This window comes from Portunus trituberculatus, chromosome 3 (assembly GCF_017591435.1).
Source record: "Portunus trituberculatus isolate SZX2019 chromosome 3, ASM1759143v1, whole genome shotgun sequence".
NCBI classification, from domain to species: Eukaryota; Metazoa; Arthropoda; class Malacostraca; order Decapoda; family Portunidae; genus Portunus; species Portunus trituberculatus.
The window spans coordinates 4140402-4166869 of NC_059257.1; the positions used below are offsets into that span (position 1 = coordinate 4140402).

The 26468-nt window shown below is 40.2% G+C and overlaps 1 protein-coding gene across 5 annotated transcripts; it reads left to right on the top strand.

Moving 5' to 3' along the window:
• Window positions 1-3856: 3856 nt before the first annotated feature.
• LOC123508648 (protein krasavietz-like) lies at window positions 3857-20407 on the top strand. 5 transcript variants are annotated; one of them, XM_045262501.1, is made up of 11 exons: window positions 3857-3971; window positions 11680-11801; window positions 13017-13143; window positions 13615-13793; window positions 14865-15026; window positions 15492-15671; window positions 16331-16471; window positions 17504-17723; window positions 18198-18320; window positions 19257-19323; window positions 20201-20407. In XM_045262501.1, exons 1-10 carry the CDS (start codon window positions 3896-3898, stop codon window positions 19289-19291), a joined length of 1365 nt encoding a protein of 454 aa, XP_045118436.1. In that variant the 5' UTR covers window positions 3857-3895; the 3' UTR covers window positions 19292-19323; window positions 20201-20407. The 5 variants fall into 5 exon arrangements, with proteins under 5 accessions (XP_045118436.1, XP_045118450.1, XP_045118458.1 ...); XM_045262515.1 differs by having other exon boundaries at window positions 3881-3941; XM_045262523.1 differs by lacking the exon at window positions 3857-3971 and adding an exon at window positions 7073-7180.
• The last annotated feature ends 6061 nt before the right edge of the window (window positions 20408-26468 follow it).

Genomic DNA, 26468 nt, shown 5'->3' on the forward strand with positions numbered 1-26468 from the left:
TTCTTACCATGTTTGGTGTACATATCAATGAATACCATTTCAGGTGTGTGGGAGAGTGAGTGTCTTGTCAATAAGGTTTGGGTCTTTTTGAGAGAAAGAAAATAGACTAGAATGTGTTCTTCAGCTGTGATGTGTAGTGTGTGTGTGTGTGTGTGTTCTATCAATAATTATATGTATGAGAGAGAAAAAGGTATATACTGTGGCAGGCTACAAGAGAATGAGTCACACCAACATTATACTTGTGTTATACTTGTGTAAGCCGGTGAGAGGGGAAAGGTGTTGAATTAAGGTTCGTTTTCCATCTGATACATAATGGTGTGTGTGTGTGTGTGTGTGTTAAAGATTGAAAATAGGGGAAGAAGTTTTTTATTTGTTTATTTATTTATTTTATTTTTTTTATTTTATTTATTTTTTTTATTAATTAATTTATTTATTTTATTTATTTTTTTTTTATTTAATTAATTAATTTATTTATTTATTTTTTTATTTATTTTATTTATTTTATTTTATTTTTTTTTTTTTTATTTATTTATTTATTTATTTTTTTTTTTTGTCAAGAGTTTGCAGTTTGTGTAAATATTTAGGTGTCAGAAGAGTAAATACATTTGTTTTGTTGTTTTCGGGCTTCGACGATTTTGGTTGTCTTGTTTACCAGTGATGTGTGTTTGTGGTGGAGGAAAGGATAAGTGTGTTAATACCTGTGTATGGCAGAGGAATGCAGGCAGAGTTTAATATAATAATAGTGTTTAGCTGAAAGGACATTTCTGCTTATTACATTTACTTTTCCGTATAAACATTTTTTCCATTTTAATTTCTCTCTCTCTCTCTCTCTCTCTCTCTCTCTCTCTCTCTCTCTCTCTCTCTCTCTCTCTCTCTCTCTATATATATATATATATATATATATATATATATATATATATATATATATATATATATATATACACACACACACACACACACACACACACACACACACACACACACACACACACACTACCAGACTTAATCTTGACGCGGTCACATATTCTGAGTACTCAACTCAACCATATATACTTGAGTTTCCCAGCCTCATTGACACGCAGGAGAGGTGGCGGACTGCAGGTGTGTAAGCTGATCAGGATACCCGACGACCTTGCCACCTTAGAAGGACAGGTGTGGGGTCGCTTGAATGCTGAAGTGTTGGTTGGCATGCAAGCGAGTGGGCCGCGTATTAAGTGGCATAGTCAAATAACCTGTAATAATGCCAAGGTGGTATGTAAGGTTGTGAGACTAGAAATAGGGTGGTATATGTATTTCAATGGGTAAAGGGATATAAATGACGGAATTTCTTGTAGGGAGGTTATGCGAATATATAGAAATACAAAGGGTGATGTGTGTATTTTAATGAGAAGGAAATTTACAAAGATAAACAGTTTCGAGTTTCGTAGGGAGGTTGAGATAAGTGGGAAGTGTATTTCAATGAGAAAAGAAAATTAGGGTGATATAAATAATTTTCAGAGTTTCTCGTAGGGAGATTGAGACAACTAAAGTGAGAAATGCAAAAGGTGGCGTGTATTTCAATAGGTGAAGGAGATTAACAAGGATGATACAAACGTTTTTCTAATTTTCTCAGCTCAGTAACAGTTAATTGACGGATGTAAGTCAGCTAGTTTTAAGTTTAAACAAGATTGATAGGAATTAAGTTGTAGGCTTATCAGTATGTATTATCAGTCGTGTGGTCAGCGCTAACATGCTATCATTGTTTGAAGATAAGGTACGTAAATAGGAGGATAAGGAAAGCAGGTAGTAATAGTAAGATTTGCAATAGGGCGAGATCGTGAGGACATCCTTGGGAAATACGGAAGCTGCCTAGTATGTGCTAACTGCCCTTCTACAATCTTCCTATGTTACATTTGTATAGTAATTTAGTAGGATATTGAAATAGGTTCAGGTAATGGCCATTTAGGATGCGTTGACATAAATGAGTGTTATTTCGTAGCTATAATCAATTTAGTGCAGTCGATAGGAAAGCATTAAAAAAGATTAAGGTGATAGCTAGTAATGTATTATACTGTACATTCGAGTTCTTGGCGGTAAAGTATTAATATTCAAATAGGTGAAGGTAATGGGTACGGAGAGAAGGTTAATAGAAAAGAGTACAGTATAATCAACTGGGTCTGTCTAGTCAATCAGTCACGTCCGATATAGGAAAGTGTTTCGAATAATTAGATTTGTGTAATCAGTAAACCGATCGAGGCTCCATGCAGTTAGGCAGATTTGTAGACAGTGCAGATAAGAGAACATATAGGAATGTCTTGCTCTATCATCAAATTTGTGTAGTCAGAAGTGAGCGTTGAAGTAGGTTAAGTCGAAGGTCAGAAAGGGTACACGAAGGGCATGCACTATAGGGCAGGAGCACTTAATGCAAAATTCAACACACAGGTAAAAACAATAAGACCTATAATGGTTTGAGTTAATTTACAAACCTTTACAATCTCAGTCCCTTGCAAGATCATGCTTTCTTTTCCCCTAAGTACATAATGGGAACAGCTGCATGCTCTCATATACTGTGCTAGTAATCTGATTCTCTTAACTCCATTTTTTCATCTTAACATTTACCTCTCTCTAGCACCTCCCCCCTCCACCTGACTTCCACATGATCTCCACATGGTCATCATCCTCCACCCTGTCAATACTAAATCATACGCGCTTTCCTTCCCGCCTCCTGCAGTATTTGAATTTAGCGCTGAAAAGTGTCCGGCAAGTCACTGACAGGCCAAAGTAATCGAAAAAAGGTCAAAACTGCAAGCATAGTCAAAAATCATAATAAAGACCTTAAAATCTAACATAAACAAGGGGATATAAATAGAGTAATGATGGAATACAAGGCAAAGAGGCAGTGTTCAGGTGTTCGGTTAGCAAGATACAGCTGTGGTGGCAGCCTGATTAGTAGGTCAGGCAGTTAACTAGTACCAGGTGTTTTATTGACTGCAGGATACTTTCAGAAATAAACTATGTAGGAAAATGCACTTGTGGGGAATGAAAGTCTTCCGAAAATTACAATAGGGGAGTGTTTTTTATCGAGTAGTGTTGCCATGGACCCACGAGCACAGTATTGCCAGACGTGGAAATTTCCTTTGACTGTTGGGAAATCTGTAACATTCGAGATTTTTTTGGGTTCAATGATGCGTAATAATGTTTCATTGGGAGTTATATTAAATTTAGTCGTTGAGACATAATCTTGTTTTTTTCCTGACACAATTTACCGTGAAAAAGCAAAGAAAAAAAAAAGAAAAAAATTGATAAAAAGCCTGTCTCAGTGTAATAAAACTGTCAGAACTAGAATAAGTATGAAAGTAATCATGTGCACGGTGATAGAATGGGAATGTAACGAAATCTATCTTCATTTCCTTGTGTGGGCCGTGGACAGATAAACCCAACCATTTCTTGATAACAAAATAATTTACCTACGTTGTATTAGTGACTCATAACTTATATTGAATAAGCTAGAAAAAAAATAAAATATCAATAGTAGAAGATCATTAATTATAATTTATCAATATTTTACTGGGTGGATTGACAAGCAAGAAACTGGCAGATAAATTCTCGACATATGACCTTCCCAATAAAGAGAATTTACATAAAACCAAAACCTATACAAAAGTAACACACAAAACACAACAGTTAATAAGCATCCATAACAACATAGAAATTATACATAGAAACAGATAAGTCGGTAAAATGTCAACATGACAAGTTACCGAAATAATAAACAAAACCCCACAAGATTTATACCAAAACATTAATAAAAATACAAAAAACACAAAACGAGTAAAATAAATGAGATAAAAGAGGGTAGAATAAGAAAACAGGTAAGGTAGGGGGGTGGAGTTGGTATCATCGCGGCGAACCCCGGATGGTGGCGTCACTTCCGCGTTGTTCCTCGCTGCTGGTGAACACAGGTTTTCTTTCTTTAGTTTTGTTTATTTTTTGTAAGTATTGCATCGGGTTTTTGGTTTGTGCATGACACCCACATGACGGGCGGGGCGTGGGCGGGCGTGCGGGCGTGAGGAAGTGGCTAGGTGCTGTGGAATGGTGAAATAGGCTGGTGATGAGGTGGTGGTGGTGGTGGTTGTCTCCATTTGCTGGTCGCGTGCTTGCCTTGCTTGGCCCTGCTGTCCTTATTTATCCTGACTTTCTCCCGTATCTTTCTCCTTTCATCACTTTTCCTCCATCTCTCACTTCACTTTTCACTATTTCCATTCATCTTTGTCTCTAATATGTCTGTTCATATTAATTTGTGTTTTCATAGTCAATTACAACATTTTCCGCCCTCCTCTCTCCTCTTCCTCCATATTCCTCCTTTCCTTCTTCCTTTCTCACATTTTCTTCAGTTATTTCGCTTTATCTGATTACGTTTATTCAGTTTTATCATTTTTCCGGTCTTTTTGCCATTATGACTTTCTCCATCTTTTTTTTCCCTCTTTCTCTTATTCGTTCTCTTAATTTTCCTATTTACCTTCTTTTTGTCTTGTTTTTGTAATTTTTAGTGTTGTTATTTCAGCATTTTCTTTATCATGACTCTTTCTTTCTCCAATTTTTGTTTCCATCTCTAGTAATTTTTCTTGTTTCTTTTCTCTATTGTATTTGTTCTCGTCCTCACAAGTTCTTATTTTCTTGTTTCCATTGATTTTTTCCTCTTTTTTGTACTTTCCCTCTCATCTTTGCATTAATTACCTTTTTATCAATAATTGTCCTTATTTTAATGATTTTTTTATTTGTCTGTATTTTGTCATTTATATCGCTTTTCCTTTATTCCCATTCTTCCTAATGTATTTTTTTCCCACATGTTTAATTCTTCTAATTTGCCTATATGAATTATTTATTATTTTTATTTATATTTTTGTTTATTTGTCACATTTGCTTATGATTTCTCTTAATTTGTCTTTTTCCACTTTTCCCTCTTCATTTTTTCTTTTTCTTTCTTATTAATCATATTTCTTCCTTTTCTCTTCCTCTCTTTATCTTCACTTTCCTAATTCTTGTTTGTACTTTAATTTCTTTGTTTCCAGTTTGCTTGTGTGTATTTGGTATCAGTTTTATCAATTATTGCCTTATTCTCTTTCATCATTTCTCTATTATTTCTGTCAATTCTTGTTTCTCTTATTCTCATTTATTATATTTTCTTTATTCTTACTTTATCATGTTGACTTGTCCTCCATTTTGTTTTCCTTATCTCACTTTCTCTTCTGATTTTCTCTTTTTTTCTCTTCTCTCTTATTTTTGCTTCATTCATTTCTTTTCTACTTTGTCTTATTCTTTCCTTCATTTTAACCTTTTTCTTTTCTTTCCTCCATTTTCTTTTTCCATCTCATCTCGTTTTCTTTGTTTTATTTCCATTTTTTTTTTCCTTTTGTCATCTTTCCCTCTTCATTTTGTCTTACCTTTTACTTTTCTTATCCTTTATTTTCTCTTTTTTAACTTTATCTTATTTTCTTAAATTTTTCCTTCCTCTTTTTTTTGTTATATTGATTCGCTTGTTCCGTCAGTTCATGTCTACTTTCTCTTCTTCATTATTCTCTTCTCATTTTCCCTTATTTATCTTATTTATTTTTCCCATTTTTTTCTCCTTTCTGTATTTTTCTCTTTTCTCCTTTTCTTTTTCTTATTTGTTTCTCTTCTGATCCAATTTTTTTTTTTTTTCTTTCCTCCTTTGTTTTCTACTTTCTTTTCTCCTTTTCTTATACCTTTTCTCCTTTTTTTTTATTATTTTCTACCTTTTCTTAATTTTCCTTTTCTAATCTTTCTATTTTTGGCTTCTTTCTCTAATTCTTTCTTTTCTCCTTATTTTCTTTCCTTATATTTCTCCCTTCTTATTTCTCTCCTTTTCTAACTTCCTTATTTCTTTAATCTTCCATTCCTGTCTTTTCTCTCATTTTTCTCTTCCTTATTTCTCTTATTTTTCTCCTTTTCTTTCGTCTCATTTCTTCCATTCATTTCCTTATCACTTTTCTTATTTTTCTCCTTTTCTCTTTTCTCTTATTCCTTCCATTCATATCTTCTCTAATTTTTCTCTCTCCCTTCTTTCTCCTTACCATTTTTTACATATTTCTATTCCCAATCCTTCCGTTCCTGGCTTGTGGCTTTTCAGACGGCTTGTGTGGGACTTGTACTGACCGTGGCCTAGCTTGGCTTATGGCTTATGGTATTGGAGGTTAGGTTAGTGGAGGTTAAGGGGGGGGACGTTATTTAGGCATTTATTTTTTCCTCCGTTTCCTTTTTTGTGTATTCATTTATTTGTGTATTATCTTTTTATCATTGTTTTCTTCATCAGTTATTGTTTTATTGATTTTGTTTGTGTTTGTTTTATTTTTTTGTTGGCTTATGTTTTGTCTTAAGCGTTTGATATAATTGTTTTATATTATGTATCTTATTCGACAAATTTCACACACACACACACACACACACACTCGACTCACAATCGAGAGGGCCGGGTTCGAGTCCTGGTGCGGCAAGGCAAATGGCTCTTAATGTGTGGGGTGTGTTCACCTAGCAGTAAATAGGTACGGGATGTAACTGGAGGGGTTGTGGCCTCGCTTTCCCGGTGTGTGGAGTGTATTGTGGTCTCAGTCCTACCCTAAGATCGGTCTATGAGCTCTGAGCTCGCTCCGTAATGGGGAAGACTGGCTGGGTGACCAGGAGGTGACCATGGTGGTGAATTACACACACACACACACACTCACACGTACGCATCACAAACTATGTATGTCTTATCCATGCTGTGCCTCCCATTGCATCTTGACAATACGAAATGAGTTTATTGCATTGTTACACACACACACACACACACACACACACACACACACACACACACACACACACACACACACACACACACACACACACACACACACACACACACACACCCTTGCCCCCCACCCCCTTTCATTCCTTCCTTTATTTTATATTTCCCATCTCTCTCTCTCTCTCTCTCTCTCTCTCTCTCTCTCTCTCTCTCTCTCTCTCTCTCTCTCTCTCTCTCTCTCTCTCTCTCTCTCTCTCTCTCATCATGAGCCATCCAGCATCTGTCTCTCCCTCCCCTCTCTCCCTCCCTGGTGGTGTTGGTTGTCACAGTGGTGTGTGTGAGTCAGTGTGTTGAGGTGGAGGCTGCACCACACACTGTTTCTTCCTCTGGTTACTGGTGAGGAGTTTGGCTCAGAGGTGTTGTTAGACTAAAGATAATCTTCCCACAATTCATGTTTGTGTTTGTTCTCTGTGTGTATGTCCAGCCCCCAGGCTGGCACACTGCTGGCCACGTGGCTGAATTGTGTGTCGCGGCAAGACAATGGCGCTGCATCAGGCACGGCTCAGCAGTGCTGCTGTGGTTGCTGTGCAGGGGTGTGTTCAGTTCAGTTGTCAGCATCCTGCCATGTGGTACTGTTAAGTTGGCACTGTGGCAAGTACTGGTCACGGTGAAGGTGTCTCGGGGCCACTCAGGGTGGAGGTGGTGGTGCAACAGCTGTGGCTGGGGCTGAGACGGGCACATCTTCAGCAACACCTGGTTTAATTTGATTTGCATATTTATTTATTTGTAATGGTGTTGTGTGTGCATTCATCATAGTCATCATCATGGTCATCTGGTCTTGGCATGCTGTGGCTTCTTTTGGAAAGTTATGTGTCTAAGCTACAGCATTTTGAAATCCATCACTCTGGTTCTGTCTTTTCTAGGGTTTTGATCCAAATTCTTAATTGATGAAATAGTTATGAGGTGTTAGTGATTAATGTTAGCTTCCTCTGTCTTAGCAGTTTAGCATTAGTACAGCTAACCTTTTAGTGATCAGATTACTGGTGAGCAAAGGAAACATTTAAGTCAGCAGTGAAGCAGAGACATCCCAAACACTGCCATACCCTCCCCTCACCAAGTCACTACCACTGACCACTACACTCCCACACTAGCACAACACATACAACACTTGCTACTGGCCTGTCACACCCTGCCATGCTAAAACCAACTACCTTACTGGCTGCTAGAGTCAACCAGAGAGAGAGAGAGACTAAGAAATACAAACACCCTCCCATTGGCTCCTGTTAAAGCAAGACAGTCCTTGCACGTCATTGGCTAACGGAAGCTAGGGCAAGGAGCAGGGAGGCCAAGGATTGGCTTTCAGAGTCCTGTGACCTTCGAAGGACTCAAAATGGCGGGAGTGGAGGGCAGGAGCTCAGGGACTGCCACACAGGCCAGCCCCACGCCCGCCTCAACTCAGGGAAAAGGTTCGTCAAGGCAGCACAGGTGTGGATGGGGCAAGACAGGTGTGAGGTGTGTGGTGTTGGATGGTGTGCAGGTGTGTTTACAGTGGTGTAGAGGGTCTTTAGATTTCTGGGTGTATAAACAGGTGTGGAGAGGAAAGGTGTTAAGATTTGTGTGCGAGTTGGCAGGTGTGTGGCGGGTGTGTGGCAGGTGTAGAGAGTGTGTGTGTAGTTTTGGGTTTGTGAAAGTGTGTAAAGGTTTTTGTAAGAGTGTTTAGGGTGTAGGTATGGACGCAGATGTGGAAAAGTGGTGGTGGTGATGGTGGTGGTGTGGAGGTTTGGAAGGTTGTAGTGGTGTAGTGGGCAGATCTGAGGGTGTAGTGGTGTAGCTGGTGTGCGGAGAATATTGCACACACACACATTATTTTGAAAATTTGTTTGATTATTATTTTAATTTTTTGTCTGTTAGTGTGTGTGTATTTAGGCATGTTTACTCGTGTCTTCAATTATTATTATTATTGTTGATTACCATTGTATTATTATTGCCATTATTGTTCATTATTTATTATTATTATTATTATTATTATTATTATTATTATTATTATTATTTTTATTATTATTGTTATTATGATTTTGAAGTAAAGATGGTGTTTGGATTGATGGGTGGGGAGGGTGTGGACACAGTGAGGGAGTGGAGGAGGTGCAGGGTAGGGGACAGTCTCGTCAGGAAGGAACAGAGGTGAGCCAGTGTGTGCGGTGGATGTGTGTGGCCAGCTGTAGTGTGCTTAAGCTCCTTGGGTGTAGTAGGGTGGTCCACTAGTGTGCATGTGTTTGTGTGCGTGTGTGTGTGTGTTGCCTCATCTGGACTGCCCTGTCTGGGGTTCACCTTCCTGGTATATAGATAAAGACAGATTATCACTTATTCTTTTACATCCTTATCATTGTTGTCATCACCACCACTATCACCACTGGCAATGTGTACTATCAATACCCTAACTTGCAATAATAGGACAAGTAATAGCAGCAGCAGCAGCAGCAGCACTAGTAGTAGTAGTAGTAGTAGTAGTAGTAGTAGTAGTAGAACATATTTTAGCACCCGACTTTTATACAGTTAAAGAAAGAGCGTTTATCATTTATTAAGATGAAATTGTTATTGTGTCGTGAGGTGGAGTGACTTGTGTCCGAGTCTCTGTTTACTGCAGGTCGGTCTTAAGGGTTGGGTGGACGCGTTTGGTGCGAAGATAGTCGTTCTGTGTGTAGCTTCCTGGGGTGGGTGGTGTTTTGTTTGTAGCTGTAGACTTGTTTTGGTTTGTTGTGTTTATTAAGTGTTTCATTGGTTTGGTTGTGTTTGCATTACTTACACTGTTTACTGGTTTGGTTGGGTTGGGTTTTGTGTTGCTTTGCTTGTGTTTGCTTTGCCTGCTTGGTTTGCTGTAGTTGCATTTTGATTTGGTGGTTTTTTGTGTTACCTATTGTTTGTATTATTGTTTGCATTGTTTTCTTACAGGTTTGTGTGTGTGAGTTTGTATGTGTGTGTGCTTGCATGTGTGTGTTGGAGTGAGAGTGAGTGTGTGTGAAGTGGTGTAGTTCCTATGCTCTGACACATGTCAGTTTACTGGTCCAGTGAGTGATTCCCAGTCAGTGCTTTGCTCCCAGCGAGGGGGGACAGAGTAGGGTGCAGGGGAGGGAGTGGAGTCATCTTTCTAAACAATATATTGATTAGGAAAAAAAGAACACCTTGATTCTTGAACTTAATTAGCTCCAAAATGTTCAGATTTAAACTCACGGGAATTAATGTAAAATAGGTAAATCTGTTGCTGGATACTGGGACTCCAGAACACCCTGTCTCAGTAGCCTGACAGGCACTACCACCGCCATGATGGCCGCTCCACAACACAGCCAGCTCAGAAATGATTCATCACTGGAAGCAATGCGTTGAGTAATACAGTGTATCAGGAGATGCTGTTTAGGACGTGCAGTGCAGGTTTTTGTGTGTGTTGAGCCAGTGAGGGAAGCCTTACAGTGACACACAAACGGTGAGGAGCAACCCACTCCCACTCACTGCCAAAACAAAGGTAATCCCAACACACACACCTTACTTTACTGCTCAGAAAGGCTGTTGTGGAAAGGCAATGGTGATGGTGATGTGGGTCATTAGGGAAGCCACAGGTGGCTCACCATTACTGCTCACCACTGGAACACTGTTACATCAAGGCTCCTCACTGGGACCACAGCTGTTTCTTTCATTGGTAGCAGTACTGTCTTGGCCACAGTGTGTGTCCCCTCCAGATGCATCAGAATGAAGGAAATTCTTATAGAATGTACAAATTAATAGTGAACAGCAGTCTCTCCTCAGTCTTTTAGCACTGTAAATCAAGTATATTGAGGTTTTGTATTGCAATCAAAGCATCATAAAATTTTGTTTGAAAACAAATTTGTTAGAGAAGGAAAGTGTTTGGTATGTATGTAATGAAATGACTCCAAGAAGCAAATGTTTAATAATATTCACTAACATGCAGCACCTCATAGAAGAACAAAAAAAAGTATGTTTTGCTGGAGGGGTTAAAAAGTATTGTTAGTCATCAGTAGTTCAAGTCATTAGTAATTTGAGATGTGGCAGAGACCAGTGTAAGGGTTGAGACATTTCATGCCAGTGTTGTTTGTGTGATGGTTCTGATGCACATAGAGACACTTGGATTGTTAGACAGTGGTGAGACACAAGTAGAGGCTCTGTAAACACAAACCATCAAGTTGTGGATGAGCAGGTTATTACGCTCCATTCCAAGACATCTCCGGTGGCAAGCCCTGGCTAATGTGTGTGAAGGGCTCCATTGCAAGGTATGGGAGGTGACCAGTGGGGTTGAGTCATAGGGGGATTGGAACCACAAAGAGAGAACATGTCACACTCCAGGAACCTCTGCTTGACTAATTCTGTGTGAGAGAGAGAGAGAGAGAGAGAGAGAGAGAGAGAGAGAGAGAGTATATAAGCATTAATCTATATCATATTAAAATACACAACCATTTTTTTTTTTATCACTAACCATGCTTCTTTTCTCTCTTTCAAACAACCAACAACCATCCGTCAACTGTCCTCCTCTCACCTCTTCCTTTTCCTTATCTTCTCTATCTCCCTCTTCCTTATCTTCTCATTCCTCCATGTGTCTACTCTCTTCCTCTATGCTAATACCTCTCAACATCTTGTCTCTCAACCTTTCTATACTATCTTTATCTTCCATTATCTCTATTCATCTATACCTTCTCTCTACCATTGTCTCTACATCTTTCTATCTCTCTCCACCTCTCTGTTTCATCTCTACCTCTCTGTATGATGTCCTTCCCTTCCTTCCTCTATAATTTCTCCACATCTCCACCTATACTCCCCAATCTCCCTTTCTCCACACCTACCTGTATCTGTCCTCCTCTTCCACCTCCGCCACCACTGCTGCTGTCCAGTTGTCTGTTGTATGACGACTAAAGCTGAAAAACCCACGCTCCAGGGGCAGCGCATTAAGACCAGGAAGAGAGATGAGAAAGCCAAGTACGACCCTGTTGGGTTTCGTGATGCCATATTGCAGGTAAGGACGTCTGGGTGTGTTTCTCTCTCTCTCTCTCTCTCTCTCTCTCTCTCTCTCTCTCTCTCTCTCTCTCTCTCTCTCTCTCTCTCTCTCTCTCTCTCTCTCTCTCTCTCTCTCTCTCTCTCTCCTTGTAGCAGGTGAAGATGTATGGGTGTGTTTATCATGTTGTGTTTAGCTACTTGTATTGTAAGGGGGTGATATTTGGAGGGAAGGTGGAGGAAGGTCTGTGTAGGTGGAGGTAAGCGGAATTGGCTTGTGGAGGGAGATATGGAGGAAAGAATGCAAACTTTCAGAGCTAAAAATGTGGAAAAATTGTCGGGTTTTGGTGGCTATTTTGGGGTTAACTAGTTGTTTATTTATTTTATTTATTTTCATTTATTTTTTTATTTATTTATTTTTTTACATTTTTGTGGAATAGGGGGAGTTGGCCAAGGGCAACAAAAAATACAAAAAATGCCCATATGTTTTCCAGTTTCCTAAAAGATTAAGAGTTAGTACATAATGAGGACCTTGTTGTATTCACCTTTTATTTACCAGGTGGTTGTTTATGGAGGGGTGACCTCATAGAATCCTGTCTCTTTATCCATTATCCAGTCTATTCCTAAAAACACTGACAGTTTTTGACATTCAGTTTCCTCTCTAACCTTGTTCCAGTTGTGTGTCGGGAGTGTTTGTACATTTTCAAGTTCAACAAAACTAATATTTCAAACTTATTTTGTTTACCTAATTCAAAATCTCACTCTTTTTATATTATGGCTTATCAAGTTAATAAGTATCTCAAACTGGGACTGGGACACATTTTTACATCGATTTGTGTATGATTAGACCATTTTGTTGACATTAGGAAGGGTCTGTGGAGGTCAGAAGATTAATGGCCACAGTCTTCACTATTTTAACCCCTTCAGTACTGGGACACATTTTTACCTTTAGATTTGTGTGCCATTAGACCATTTTTATTGACATTAGGAAGAGTCTGTGGAGGGCAGAAGATTAATGGCCAAAGTCTTCACTATTTTAATCCCCCACATGAGTTTAAGTTTCTGAAGCTGTACAAAATCACCAAAAAGTAAGCAGAATGAATATGGAAATGCATCATAGTACTGAAGGGGCTAAGTTTAAAATCTCACCATCTTGTATTCAGTGTTACCAAGTCTAACTGAACCCTCTCAGACTTGGTCCCATAAAGCAGCATTATTAACCAGTGTCTCTGTACAGGGTCTCTCAGAAGCAGGCTCAGATCTAGAGGCAGTCAACAAATATCTTGACCAGGCAGGATCCAAACTCAAGTACAGAACCTACGGCGAAACTCTCTTTGACATCCTCATTGCTGGCGGCATCCTCAGTGAGTCCGTGTGTGTGTGTGTGTGTGTGTGTGTTGAGGAAGGGAAGGTTAGAGTTTGACTGTGAGGAGTGTTTGAAGTTTGTTAAATGTGTGTACTGTATGAGAGAGAGAGAGAGAGAATATGGTTTCCATATTCTCTCCATATCCATATGAAAAGAAACTGAGAGAATAGTATTTTTCCTGAGAGAGGGAAATAATGCTGGTTTCCCTTATGGTTTCCCCTAAGCACTATCAAGAGAGAGTGAAAGCATGCAAGAGAGAGAGAGAGAGAGAGAGAGATAATATAGTTTTCCCTTAAGCAATATTAAGAAAAAAGGATTATAGTTTACTCCAAGAGGTATCAGGAAAAAGTGAAAGAATGTTGAGAGAGAGAGAGAAAATATGGCCCAATGGTTTTTCCTTAAGCAGTATTAATAGAAGTGGATAGCATACTATTTACCTTTAACTCCCCCTGTCTTTCCCCCATTACAGCCCCGGGCGGTGGCATCTCTGAAGATGGCATCGACAGTGGGCCAGTGCGCACGGACATGTGCATTTTTGGCTCCCCAGACGACAGCTACGAGACTCTCCGGGGCTACGCTGCTGTGTTCACCAGGCTGATGAGGAGATACAAGTATCTCGAGAAGATGTTTTATGAAGAAATGAAGAAGGTGAGGCAATGGTGAAGTGGTGACTGTGGGTGTTATGAAGGTGAGGCAATGGTGTGGTGTGGTGACTGGAGAGAGGTGATGTATATATGGGAGTTATGAAGGTGAGGCAATGGTGAGATGTGGTGACTGTGGAGAGGTGATGTGTGCATGTTATGAAGAGATGAAAGTGAGGCAGTGGTGAGATGGTGACTGGAAAGGTGATGTGTGGGTGGCATATGAAGAGATGAAGGTGAGGCATTGATGATATGGTGACTGTGTAGAGAGGTGATGTGTGGGTGGTATATGAAGAGATGAAGGTGAGGCAGTGATGAAATGTTGTGACTGTAGAGAGGTGACGTGTGTGTGTGGTAAGTGAAGAGATGAAGGTGAGGCAATGGTGAGGTGTGGTGACTGGAGAGGTGATTCCTTATAAAGATAGTGTTATGAGGAAATAGAGGTGAGGTAGTGATGAGGTGGTGGTGACTGTATGAAGATGTGTACCTGGATTATGAAGATTGTGTGTTATGGGGGTGTAAGGACTAATCTAGGTGTGTGTGTGTGTGTGTGTGTGTGTTATCGGCCATTACCACTGAGGATACATAACAGGATGCAGAAGGTTGTATAGTTCAGGAAATGGTGTATTTTTAGCTCATGCTCTTTTATCTTTGTCATTTTGGGTATCATCACCACCACCACCACCACCACCTTTCCCTCTGTCGTCACCATTGCCTTGTGAATAGTAATAGTACATATTTGTCTGCATTTTTTCATTGTTTAAATTCCTTCTACACTTTAAAGTCAAAATATGAAAGTAAGGTTTGGCTTTTTTTTTTCGTTTCTTTGTTAATATTTAGTTCATCTTTCTGTCTCACCAATAACCACCACTGCCATCACTATCACTGTCACCAATCATCAGTCACCACCACCACAACCTTCATTGTCACCATCACCATCACCTATCACAACTACAACAATCATCAATCACCACCACCACCATCATCATGATCATGATCATCATCATCATCATCATCATCATCAACAATAATAATCACCACAACCAGTCACCACCACCCTCCTCCTTCCCCTGGTCAGGTCCTGGTGTACCTGAAAGGCTTCCGTGAAGGGGACCGTGTGCGCCTGGCCCGCTGTGTGGCCATCTGGACCAGTGACTCCCTGCTGGACCCTAAGGTGCTCACCACACTGCTGCAGGACCACCTCGTCAAGGATGGCCTGGCCGCTGACTTCCTGTGCGAGGTGAGGGATGGCCAAGTCTGTCTGTATGGTTGTCCAACTGTCTGTCTGTGTTGATCTGTGTCTGTGTATCTGTCTCTGTCTATTTGTCTGTCTGTGTGTATGTATTTCTGTCTGTGTGTGTGTATATCTCTGTCTCTGTTTGTCTGTGTCTGAGTGTCTGTCTCTGTCTGTGTCTATTTGAGTGTCTGTCTGTCTCTCTTTGTCTGTGTGTTTGAGTGTCTGTCTGTCTCTGAGTGTCTGTCTGTCTCTCTGTCTCTGTTTGTCTGTGTCTGTTTGAGTGTCTGTCTGTCTGTCCATCTCTGTGTGTGTGTGTGAGGGAGGAAGGAGAGTAAATATTAGGTCAATCTTGTGTTTATTTTGAAGTTGGGCAAGAAGTAATGTATTCTCTCTTTACTCATATTTATTTTCCCATAATGTTTCTACCAGTGTTACAACTAGTACTCACCACCACCACCACCACCACAGGTCCTGCTTACTGCCAAGAACCTTCGGGACATCACCACAGTGCGCTCACTCCTGCGCAAGGCTGGCCTGGACTCGCGTCTCATGGAGTTCCTGCAGGCAAACAAACGCACTGACGAGAACTTCAAGAACCTGTTCCAGCAGAAGGGCCTGGAGGAGATCCTGGGCATCCACAGAAACCTGGTGAGAGAGAGAGAGAGAGAAAGAGATAGGAGGTGGGGGAGGGAGAGGAGTTGTAGTGTTTATAGATGTATATTAATGTAGTTAGGAAGAAAGGGAAGGAAGGACTAGATAAAGTAGGTAGGGAAGGAAAGATCTATTATAAGGGAGGAAGGGAAGGAAACTAGATGTGGTAGGAAGGGAAGAAAAGGAGGAAGGAAAGAGGACTAGATGTGGTAGGAAGGGAAGAAAAGGAAGAAAGGAAAGGGACTAGATGAGGTAGGAAGGGAATAAAGGTAAATAGTAAAATGTAGTCTCTTCTGAAAACACAAAGTAAATACTGAATCCATCTTTCTTTCACCAAACAGTAGCAGAGAATGATAGTTTGGAGTGTCATTCTTTTCACACAAGCAATAAGGAAATACTAAATACCTATCAGTACAAATTAGAATACCGAGTTCTTTAAACCATGAAAATATGAAAAACGAGATTGACCTTTTCTTGTATTCAGTTCTTTTCTTAACAATGACAGCAAAAGAGAAACAAAATGATAAGGAGATACTAAATACTCTGTTTCCTCCTCCTCCTCCTCCTTTTCTCTCCTCTCCTCTCCTTTTCTTTTCTTTTCCTCTTCTCTCCTCTCCTCTCCTCTCTTCCTCCTCCTTCCACTGCCATCCCTGCAGGAGAAGGAGACGAGCCTGAAGGAGCTGCAGACTTACTTGACGCAGCAGGTGAACGAGGGGGCCAGTGTGCGGGAGATCACTGTCGGGGTGCAGGAGATAGCCAAGAAGAACAACATCATGGAGCCACAAATCATCTCAGCGGTAAGACATGGCAACGCTGGCTTCTTGTTTGCTTTGGTGTGTGTGTGTGTGTGTGTGTGCATTTGTCTCCTTATTTTGTCAGCTAAACTGTAACTTATATCCTGTTTTGATTTTGTATGCAGTTTTGAGAGGGTGAATACAAGTTATCTTAATCACTTACATTTGCTCCTCTTTCTATGGTCAGATTTGGTTGTCTTTTGTATGTAATAAGATCATGTAGTTTTGAAAGGATGGACTAAAGTTGTTACCATTGTATTTGCCTCTTCCATTTTGAAAAGGATGAACACTAATGCTCACTTTCACTGTTATATTCCCATGTTGCCTTTAACCCCTTCAGTACCAGGATGCATTTTCATTTTCATTATGATTACTATTTGGTGGTTTTATACAGCTTCAGTAACTTATGTGGGAAATGAAATAGTGAAGACTGGCCATTAATCTTCTGACCTACATAGACCTTTCCTGATGTAAATAAAATTGTCTATTCACACCAATAATTCATGGTAAAAATGCATTCCAATACTGAAGAAGTTAAAGAGTGAGCACAATACAACTCCTCTGATTCACCATTACATTCCCCTTCTTCCTTTGGTTCTTTGAAAGTGATAAAAAGATCACATTTGAAAGGGAGAACAAGTCATGTTGTCTCCTTCACCCATACATTCCCCGTCCTCTGTCTTTACACAGATTTGGCTTTTTTGTATGTAATATAGCTCCTCTCTGTCACCCTTACATTCCTGTCCTCCCTTACACAGATTTAGCCCTTTTGTACATTGTCGTTTTGAAAAGCGTAAACACAACTTTCATTCACCATTGTGTTTGTCTTTCTTGTCATTGTAAAGGCCAAACACAAGCTCATCTGTCACCCTTACATTTCCCGTCCTCCTCCCTTGTACAGATTTGGTCCTTTTGCAGGTATTATGTCATTTTAAAAGGGTAAACACTTTGCATTTGCCTCCCTAGTTATTGTAAAGGGTTAACACAAGCTCGTCACCTTCAGCCTTACATTCTCCTTTCTCCTTCTTTACATAGATTTGGAGCAGTGTGATGGAGGCGGTGGAGTGGAACAAGAAGGAGGAGCTGGTGGCAGATCAGGCCCTCAAGCATCTGAGGGTGTACGCTCCACTCTTCGCCGCCAACACACAGAGTGACCGCGCCGAGCTGACCCTCTTGGTGAAGGTCCAGGAGTTTTGCTATGACAATATGAACTTTATGAAGGTTTTCCAGAAGATTGTTGTGCTCTTCTATAGATGTAAGTGTACCAGTGTGTGTGTGTGTGTGTGTGTGTGTGTACTGTACAAGTGTGTGTTATGAAAGTTTTTCAGATTGTTGTACTTGTGTGTGTGTGTGTGTGTGTGTGTGTGTGTGTGTGTGTGTGTGTGTGTGTGTGTGTGTGTGTGTGTGTGTGATGTATGAAGGTTATCCCAGAAGATTGTTGTTTTTTCTGTAGATGTTGGTGTACATGCTGTAGTGTGTGTGTGTGTGTGTGTGTGTATGTGTGAGATATCTTGAAGATTTTTCTAGAGATGCGAGTGTACATTATTTGTGCGTGTTATGATTTTTATATAGATTTGAGTGTTATTGTGTGTGTGTTTAAATGTCTAATGTCCTGTCTTCTCTCCTTCCCCTGTGTGTATGTGTGTGTTTGAATGCCTGATGTCCTGTCTTCTCTCTCCTTCCCCTGTGTGTGTGCTTGAATGCCTAACATGTCTTCTCTGTCCTGCAGCGGAGGTTCTGTCTGAGGAGGTGATCTTGAAGTGGTACAAGGACGGACATGCCACCAAGGGGAAGTCTATATTCCTCGACCAGCTGAAGAAATTTGTAGAGTGGCTCAATAATGCTGAAGAAGGTAAGAGAGAGAGAGAGAGAGAGAGAAAGAAAAAGTGGATGTGTGTGTATATTTAGAGAGGGAGAGGAGGGAAGAAAGATTAAGAGATGATAAGGAGAGAGAGAGAGAGAGAGAGAGAGAGAGAGAGATATGAAAGGAAGGAGAGGGAGGTGAAAGAAAGGTGGAAGATAAAAAAGAGGAGGGAGAGAGGAAGAGAAAATAGTAACAGAGAGAGAGAGAGAGAAATTTCATCTTTTTGCTAATTAGTTGAGTTGTCAAGGTAACATTACAATTATCATATTACATCTTCCCTTGGCATTATTATTATTATCTACTTATCTACTCATTATTATTTATTTTTACCTTTTGTCTTCCCTTCCTCCTCATTTTCCTCCATTCCTTCTCCACGCACACCTTTCATTCCCACCTGCTGCTTTGTTGACGAGTTTCTTCCCTCACCTGTCCTTGTGTTTTTGCTTCCACCTGTAGAAAATAATGAGAGAGAGAGAGAGAGAGTAGCTTTGTTAATGAGTTTCTCCCCTCATCTGTGCTTGTGTTATTGCTGAGTTACCTGTTGAAATATTTGTTTGATCCATATTTCCTTTCCTCTGTTCTTTTCACTGTTCATTCATTTTCTTACTTTTTTTTTTTTTTTTTTTTTTTTTTTTTTTATCAAATGTATACCTTGTTTCAATTTTTTTTTTTTATCCCATTTTCTTTCCTACATGTTTCTTTCCTCTTCTTTTTCTGTCTGTCTTTCTTTGTCTTTCTCTCTCTCTCTCTCTCTCTCTCTCTCTCTCTCTCTCTCTCTCTCTCTCTCTCTCTCTCTCTCTCTCTCTCTCTCTCTCTCTCTCTCTCTCTCTCTCTCTCTCTCTCTCTCTTCCCTCCCCTCCTTCCTTCCTTCCCTTCCCTTCCCTTCCCACACACACACTGACCCCATCTCTTCTTTGGCCACAGAATCGGAGGAGTCTGAGGAGGAGGAGGAAGATTAAGAAAGCCCTGCCTAACCCACTCAGGATCTAAGGTAAGCCCTGCGTGCACACACACACACACACAGTTTGTTATTGTTAGTGCTAATGTTTGGTTGGGTTGTGTTGTTGTGTTTGATGAAATAGAGAGGAGTGGTTTGTTTTGTAAGTGTGTGTGTTGTTAGGCTGTTTTATTAGTGGTAGTATTAGTGCTGCTATTAGACTTGTTATTGTTAGTGTTGTTAGACATTTGTTAAGAGTTATTGTTGTTAGACTGTTTTGTTTGTGTTTGTTCTTAGACATTTTGTTAGTGTTGCCAATAGTGGGGTTTTTGTGTTAGTGTTATTATTAGATTTGTTTTGTTAGTGCTAGTGTTGCCAATACCTTTTCTTTGTGTTAGTGTTATTTGCTTTGTTAGTGTTAGTGTTGTTACTTTTATTTGTTAGTGTTATTTGCTTTGTTAGTGTTAGTGTTAGACTTTTTTGGTGTTAGTGTTGTTATTTGACTGTGTGTGTGTGTGTGTGTTTTTTTACTTGACTTTTATTAGTGTTAGTGTTGTTATTAGATGATTTTGTTAGTGTTGTGTGTCTTCAGTAAAGTAAACAGTTAACTGATTGATATTTTGTGATGAAATAGTTTTTTTTATGTAAGTAAATGGCCAAAGGCAACAAAAATAGATTAAAAAGGCCCATTAAAGTACCAGTCCCCAAACCAGTTGAAGTAGAGATGTAGTTAAAAGGAAACTCTGAGGATAGTATAGGAGTCATAATTCTCTCTCTCTCTCTCTCTCTCTCTCTCTCTCTCTCTCTCTCTCTCTCTCTCTCTCTCTCTCTCTCTCTCTCTGACAATCCCAAAAAGAAATAAAAGTAACAGAAAAGAATATTAACTGGAAAAAGAGTGAACTAATATTTTTTCTCTCTCTCCGTGGCACAGCAATCCTCAGCCTCCCTGCCACTGCTGCTGCTGCCAACGCTGCCACAACAACAGCATCTGCGCCTCACCAAGGGAGACCAAACAACCTTCTCTGGATCAGCCCTGCCCTCCCTTCCTCCCTCTTTGTTTTCTTTACACTATGCTTCATTAAGTTTTCTCTCTCTCTCTCTCTCTCTCTCTCTCTCTCTCTCTCTCTCTCTCTCTCTCTCTCTCTCTCTCTCTCTCTCTATTATTATTATTTTTATATTTTTTTATGGGGAAATTTCTATTTTTATTTTCTAATTTCTCTTCCTCCTTTACTTTTTGCTTCTTTTAATCTTTTGAACACACACACACACACACACACACACACACACACACACACACACACACACACACACACACACACACACACACACACACACACACACACACATCTAATACAAAGCAGAAGCAGTTGGTTTATTATTATTATTATTATTATTATTATTATTATTATTATTATTATTATTATTATTATTATTATTATTATTATTATCACCACCACCACCACCACTACAGTTATTACTATTATTTTTTTTTTGCAAGGAGGCAGAAATGGTGTTATTATTGCATATATAATTTGCTTTTTGCTTCAGATCTCTCTCTCTCTCTCTCTCTCTCTCTCTCTCTCTCTCTCTCTCTCTCTCTCTCTCTCTCTCTCTCTCTCTCATTATAAATATATTGCTTTTCACAAAATATTTTGGCATTTTTTAATAATGTGTATGTTTGAATGTATGTGTGCATGTGTGTTTGTGTGTGTGAGAGAGGTTGTGCTTCATTTCTTAACTAAGCTTGTGTGTGTGTATGTGTGTTTGTATGTGTGTTTCCAGCCCAAACAAACAAACAAACAAACAAAGGCCAAGAAGCAGTAAGATCGTAACCCAAACTATGCTTTTTTTATATTTTTCTTTTAATATTTTGTCTACATGAATCTCGTTTTCTGTGTGGCTTACCTTCACAGTGACGGAAAGAAAACGGGTCCAGGTAGCCAGCAGTACTCCTTTATAAGCCAAGGTGCTGCCGGACCGCTATCTCTCCGTTTTCTGTTGAAGGGAGTCACTTTGAAATTGTACTGATTGGTGAAAGTTATTGGTGAGTGTGTGGGGGTTTGTCACTCAGTAATTGTTGGGTTAGGTTAAGACTGTCTTGCCTTGCCTTACCTTACCTTACCTTACCTTACCCTACCCTACCCTACCCTACCCTACCCTACCCTACCTTTCCTTTCCTTTCCTTACCCTACCTAACCTAACGTTACCTTTCCTTTCTTCTCGTAACCTTACCTTACCTAATCCCCATCTCACCTTTCCTCACGTGACCTAACCCAACAAGACCCTTTAAAGTAATTACAATGACAGACTTTCAACACACTCCACCTGCTAAAGGCACTCCACCTCCAACTCGCTGAGCTGCTTGTGACAGAAAACGAGGGGTGAATACTGAATACTGAAGGGGTGACAAGTGTAAAGTGTATTGTTATCAGCGGCTGCACTAGGAACACACAGCCCGCCAGTGGTATTTCTTTTTGTCACTTTTTTACCTCTGAGAAGCGGCGGGCGAGGGGCAGCCTCCTCTTTTGTATTCCTCGAGTTATTCTATAGTTGTGGGAGCATCTTTTGGTAAATAAAGATTGTCTTGGAACTCTTGGTGCTATTATTGTCTTGGACTGGGATGGGCTGGACTGGAGGGAAGTGGGAAGGTTTGATGGTGATAATAATAGTCTCATCTTGATTAATTTTCTCAGAATGGCCATGGTCAAGTTCAACAATAAATAGAAAAAAGGCCCGTAAGTGCCAGTTCCCAAAGAGAAGGCAAACAGTGGCGGACGTGTCGCGAAACCTCGCTTGTAAAGGAATTCGAGGCATAAGGCAGAAGTACTCCTGCAGGGAGTGCCAGAGTGGATGAGTGATAGTATTGGTTAATGCTGGGGTCACTGCAGGTTTTTTTTTTTTTTTTTTTTACTATGACGTTAGTGCCTCATGATCACGTACGTCAAGAGTACGTCATTGTATAACACCCACAACTATGACGTACGACGTACCAAAGAAAATGGGAACAACCCAAGGAGGTTGACTAAAGGGAGGCAGCATGACGTCACAAAAGTGAAGCGAGCGAGCTATTGGTCCGCTGCTGCCCTTCCTTCCTTACATCAAAACATTGCCAGCCACACACTGGAAATGCACTCAACCATCGTTTTTCCAGACTATATGGTGGAGGCATTGGTCCGGATAACAAACGGGTCCTTCGTTTGCCAAATAGTCATTTATCTCCGTAGACATTCTTGCAGAATGCGAAATTTTGTGTAATTTGGTTTTCCCTGATCAATTAAACCTAAACATTTAATCGAAGTTAATCAAACCGTAAAACTAACCAAACAGTAATCTGGCACATAAGTGTATCTCTGTGATTTGGCCCCAAGATGATGTAGTTAGTATCGGTTTACCTTACAAAAAGGTCAACCTTAACTATTACTTAGCCTGGTCCAATGCCTCCCTGAGTCAATAAGTACTGGGCTGTAAATTAGGTTTTACCTACAGTAAAATAAATAAAACAAATCAAACAGATTGAAAACACCAACTTCAAGTATTTCAACATAAACAAGCTGCCAATTTTTACTTTTCTTCTGTACTCACCTGCCGCTGCTTCACCACTGTGTCAGACAAATATCTACTTTTAAAACACTTATGGTAACCATCCATCCACCTTCAGTCCTGCTACTCATGGGACTGCACACACTTCCCAAAAGGAATATTTCATGGGCAAGGGACTCAGGGAGGCCAGATAGACTCCTGTGGCTCACGGAGACTGCCTCTTCCTGCGGCCCCTCCCCTCCGCCATGTTTTGGAGGGGACTGACACTCTGTAGTAAGTAGGAACAACAAAGTACCTACAAAAATACCATAGTTTATTACTATAGAATATTTTATTATGCAAAAGCTAATAACAATCGTTTCATAAAGATACAATCATGACTGACAGCTCAGTGCTGCCACGTAGTGACAAGCTTTGCTTTTGAACAGCTATTTAGGCGCAAATTTTAAATATGACCTTATGTTTTAAATATTTTAGGCATTATGTTTTTAGCTTTTGTATCAATGAAATATTCAATAGTAATAAACTATGGTATTTGTATAGGTACGTTGTTGTTCCTCCTTACTATAGAGTGTCAGTCCCCTGCACAACATGGTGGAGGAAGAGGCCGTCTCCCTGACCTAGTGGTCCTATCAGGAACGAGGTATCTTATGCAGCATCTTTTCCACTCCTTACATTTCACTTTGCTGCACCTTCACCACTTTTACTTGACGATGCATTCCCACAGTATATTTTAGCACAGAATATTTTAGCAGCTTATCTTTTGATTTCTAATGTCCAAAAGAGTTAGCTTGGCCACACCACTCCTCACAAACACTCACAACTCACCTCCCTTCTCTAATCTAATTTCCTTATTAATTCCAGCTTGTACGGCACAGGTAGGGCCACTCACTCACGCCTGACACCCTTGGAAAACATAATTAAGATTTTTAAAGTACTGAAAAATGCACAAACTTGCTCACTGATAGCGGACAATACAGTGTTCACTAATGTCAGCTGGATTGGTTTACGACCGCCTGCCGCAGCGGCGCCGCCATTTATCGCCCGTTTCTGGAAGTGTGCGAGGCGCGCATTGTTTGAATCCATTTGTTGGCTGTCTGGACTTAAATTACTACATGATTATCATGAGACTGTTCGGATTAACCGAAATCCGGATAAACAAGGTCAGGATAAACGAGGGTCAAGTGTGCATGGGAAAGCCTGAGTTACGCTCCTTATTTCCCGCGTCATGTCCATGTTTCGAGGCTGCCTACACTGTATAAAACCTTAAAACTCGTAATATTCGTGGCATACAGTGCCACGAAGATTTAGACGATAAATCATACATAGAAATGAGATAATACAGTGTTTTCCAGCTTTGGCGGACTTGGGTGAGAGGTGGGAAGCTGTCTTTGGGGCAAATGTATGGCTGAACAAGGTCATGTACACATGTGAATATACATGTGCATGTAGATGTAAACATGTACATATACATGTGCATTGAAATGAAGGGTAAATAAACGTACATCAGGTGAAAGTTGGCCTAAAGGTTGATTTTTCTTGGTATAGCAATTACTTAACATATGCATGACAAATATTCTCTCTCTCTCTCTCTCTCTCTCTCTCTCTCTCTCTCTCTCTCTCTCTCTCTCTCTCTCTCTCTCTCTGTTGTTTTTTGTCTTGATTTCTTCGTATAGTCAGGGTAGAATCAACGACTCGCAAATGTATTTAGAGAGGGGGTAACTACACCAAACATGATTATAGCGATTTGGCACATAAACAAAAAACAAACAAAAAAAAAAAAAAAAGAACAGGTTATATATGGACTTACCCTATGTGTGGGCGTGTGGATTGGTTATATAGATCACAGTGCACAGCCTGAGACTGTAGCATTAGGCGTACTTAAGTGGAACGCACGCGAGAAGGGAAGAGTAAGGTAAGACTGAGATGAGCGTGTGTCCATCTAGCCTCCCATTTCCTAAAGGCGGGTTCACACGTCGATATGTGACTGAAATTACAAGTCGCTAGAAGTATCGACTGAGTCCTTCTAGTCGGAACACGTTCACACATAGTGACTGGGATATATCAGCTAGTCGGCGGGAGGTGAATGTAAACAAACAGGCACCCAACAAGATATCTTCCTCTGGTGACGGTGACGATTGAGATCAAATTAAATAATCCCAAGTCTCCACTCCTCACCTCCACCAACACCCTGCACAGAGGGAAGCAGTCACCGGAAAGTGGCAGCTATCTCATCGAACGCCTATTAGCGTAAAGGCGGGTTCACACGTGTCAATTTGCGACTGAAATTGCAAGTCGCTAGAAGTATCGACGGAGGTCTTCTAGTCGAAAACGTCACACATAGCGACTGGAAAGTATCGACTAGTTGGTGCGTTGGCGAGAAGTGAATGTAAACAAACAGCTCTCCTCGAAGACGTCGATGTCTTCCTCCAGTGACGATGGTGAAGCGGTGGTTGCTCTTCTTTTGGAGTACTGGTACGGAAGAGTCAACAGAAAAAGAAATGGCTGTGGAGTGTCTACCACACACTAATCTTAAGAAGACAATGCACAATTGCGATCAAATGAAATCCTGACAAGTGTTCAGTCCTCACCACCAACAACACCCTGCATTGAGGGAAACAGTTCCTGTAGAGTGGCAGCTATTTATTTCATCGAATGACGATTTGCGCAAATTTTTTCCATTGTATAATTCATTTTTGTGGTCCCAGATGTGTTCTTTTCCCTCACCAACTGTAACATCTTCTCTACACCTGTAGGCCACATTTTCAAAGCTTACTCTGTGACGTCACAACGTAAATAAAGCTGCAAATCAGTCGACTGAACAAGACCAACATGTTAGTCTTGTTTGCCGACTGTGTTTTTCATTACTAGACGAAAACTCAGAATGAACTGATGGTTTGACTTGTATAAACAACAGAATAATTTCCCAAATATGTCATGTAGACCCATTATTAATGGTGTTAATGACAAATGGCTACAGTATTGAAAGAAATGCAACAGGTCGTTTCCGGAAGAAATGATGGTAAAGGATTGTTTTTCTTGTGTATCATATGACAAGGAACAAATAGTGGAGTAAAAAATTAAGTGATAACATGTTATTCCAAAACACAGTGACATGAATTCACTCATCATTGTAAATAAAAGCTGCAGAGAGAGAGAGAGAGAGAGAGAGAGAGAGAGAGAGAGAGAGAGAGAGAGAGAGAGAGAGAGAGAGAGAGAGAGAGTTGTGCAATATCCCCTACAGAGACTGAGAGGAGAAAATTGTGTAATATCACACACACACACACACACACACACACACACACACACACACACACACACACACACACACACACGAGCATAAAGCCCAGGCCCTGTAAAACTACAACTAGGTAAACACACACACACACACACACACACACACACACACACACATTTGAGATCATCTGAAAAATCAACCATCAGGCCTTTAGCCTTATATACAGTTTATTTGTTATTTATCTCTAAGTACAGTACATGTATATTTACATGTGTACGTCCATGACCTGGTCCAACCGTACATCTGCCCCAAAGACAGCTTCCCTCCTCTCACCCAAGTCCACCAAAGCTGAAAACACTGTATTATCTCATGTGTATGTATGATTTATTATTTATATCTTCGTGGCACAGTATGCTACGGC

Excerpts from the sequence above, each read along its gene's own strand:
- LOC123508648 (XM_045262494.1), top strand. The coding sequence starts at position 7,236 with ATGTTTGTGTTTGTTCTCTGTGTGTATGTCCAGCCCCCAGGCTGGCAC. Across the intron at positions 7,378-11,679 it reads GCTGTGGTTGCTGTGCAGGG|TTGTCTGTTGTATGACGACT; the intron begins GTGTGTTCAGTT and ends GCTGCTGTCCAG. Across the intron at positions 17,724-18,197 it reads TGTTGTGCTCTTCTATAGAT|CGGAGGTTCTGTCTGAGGAG; the intron begins GTAAGTGTACCA and ends TCTGTCCTGCAG.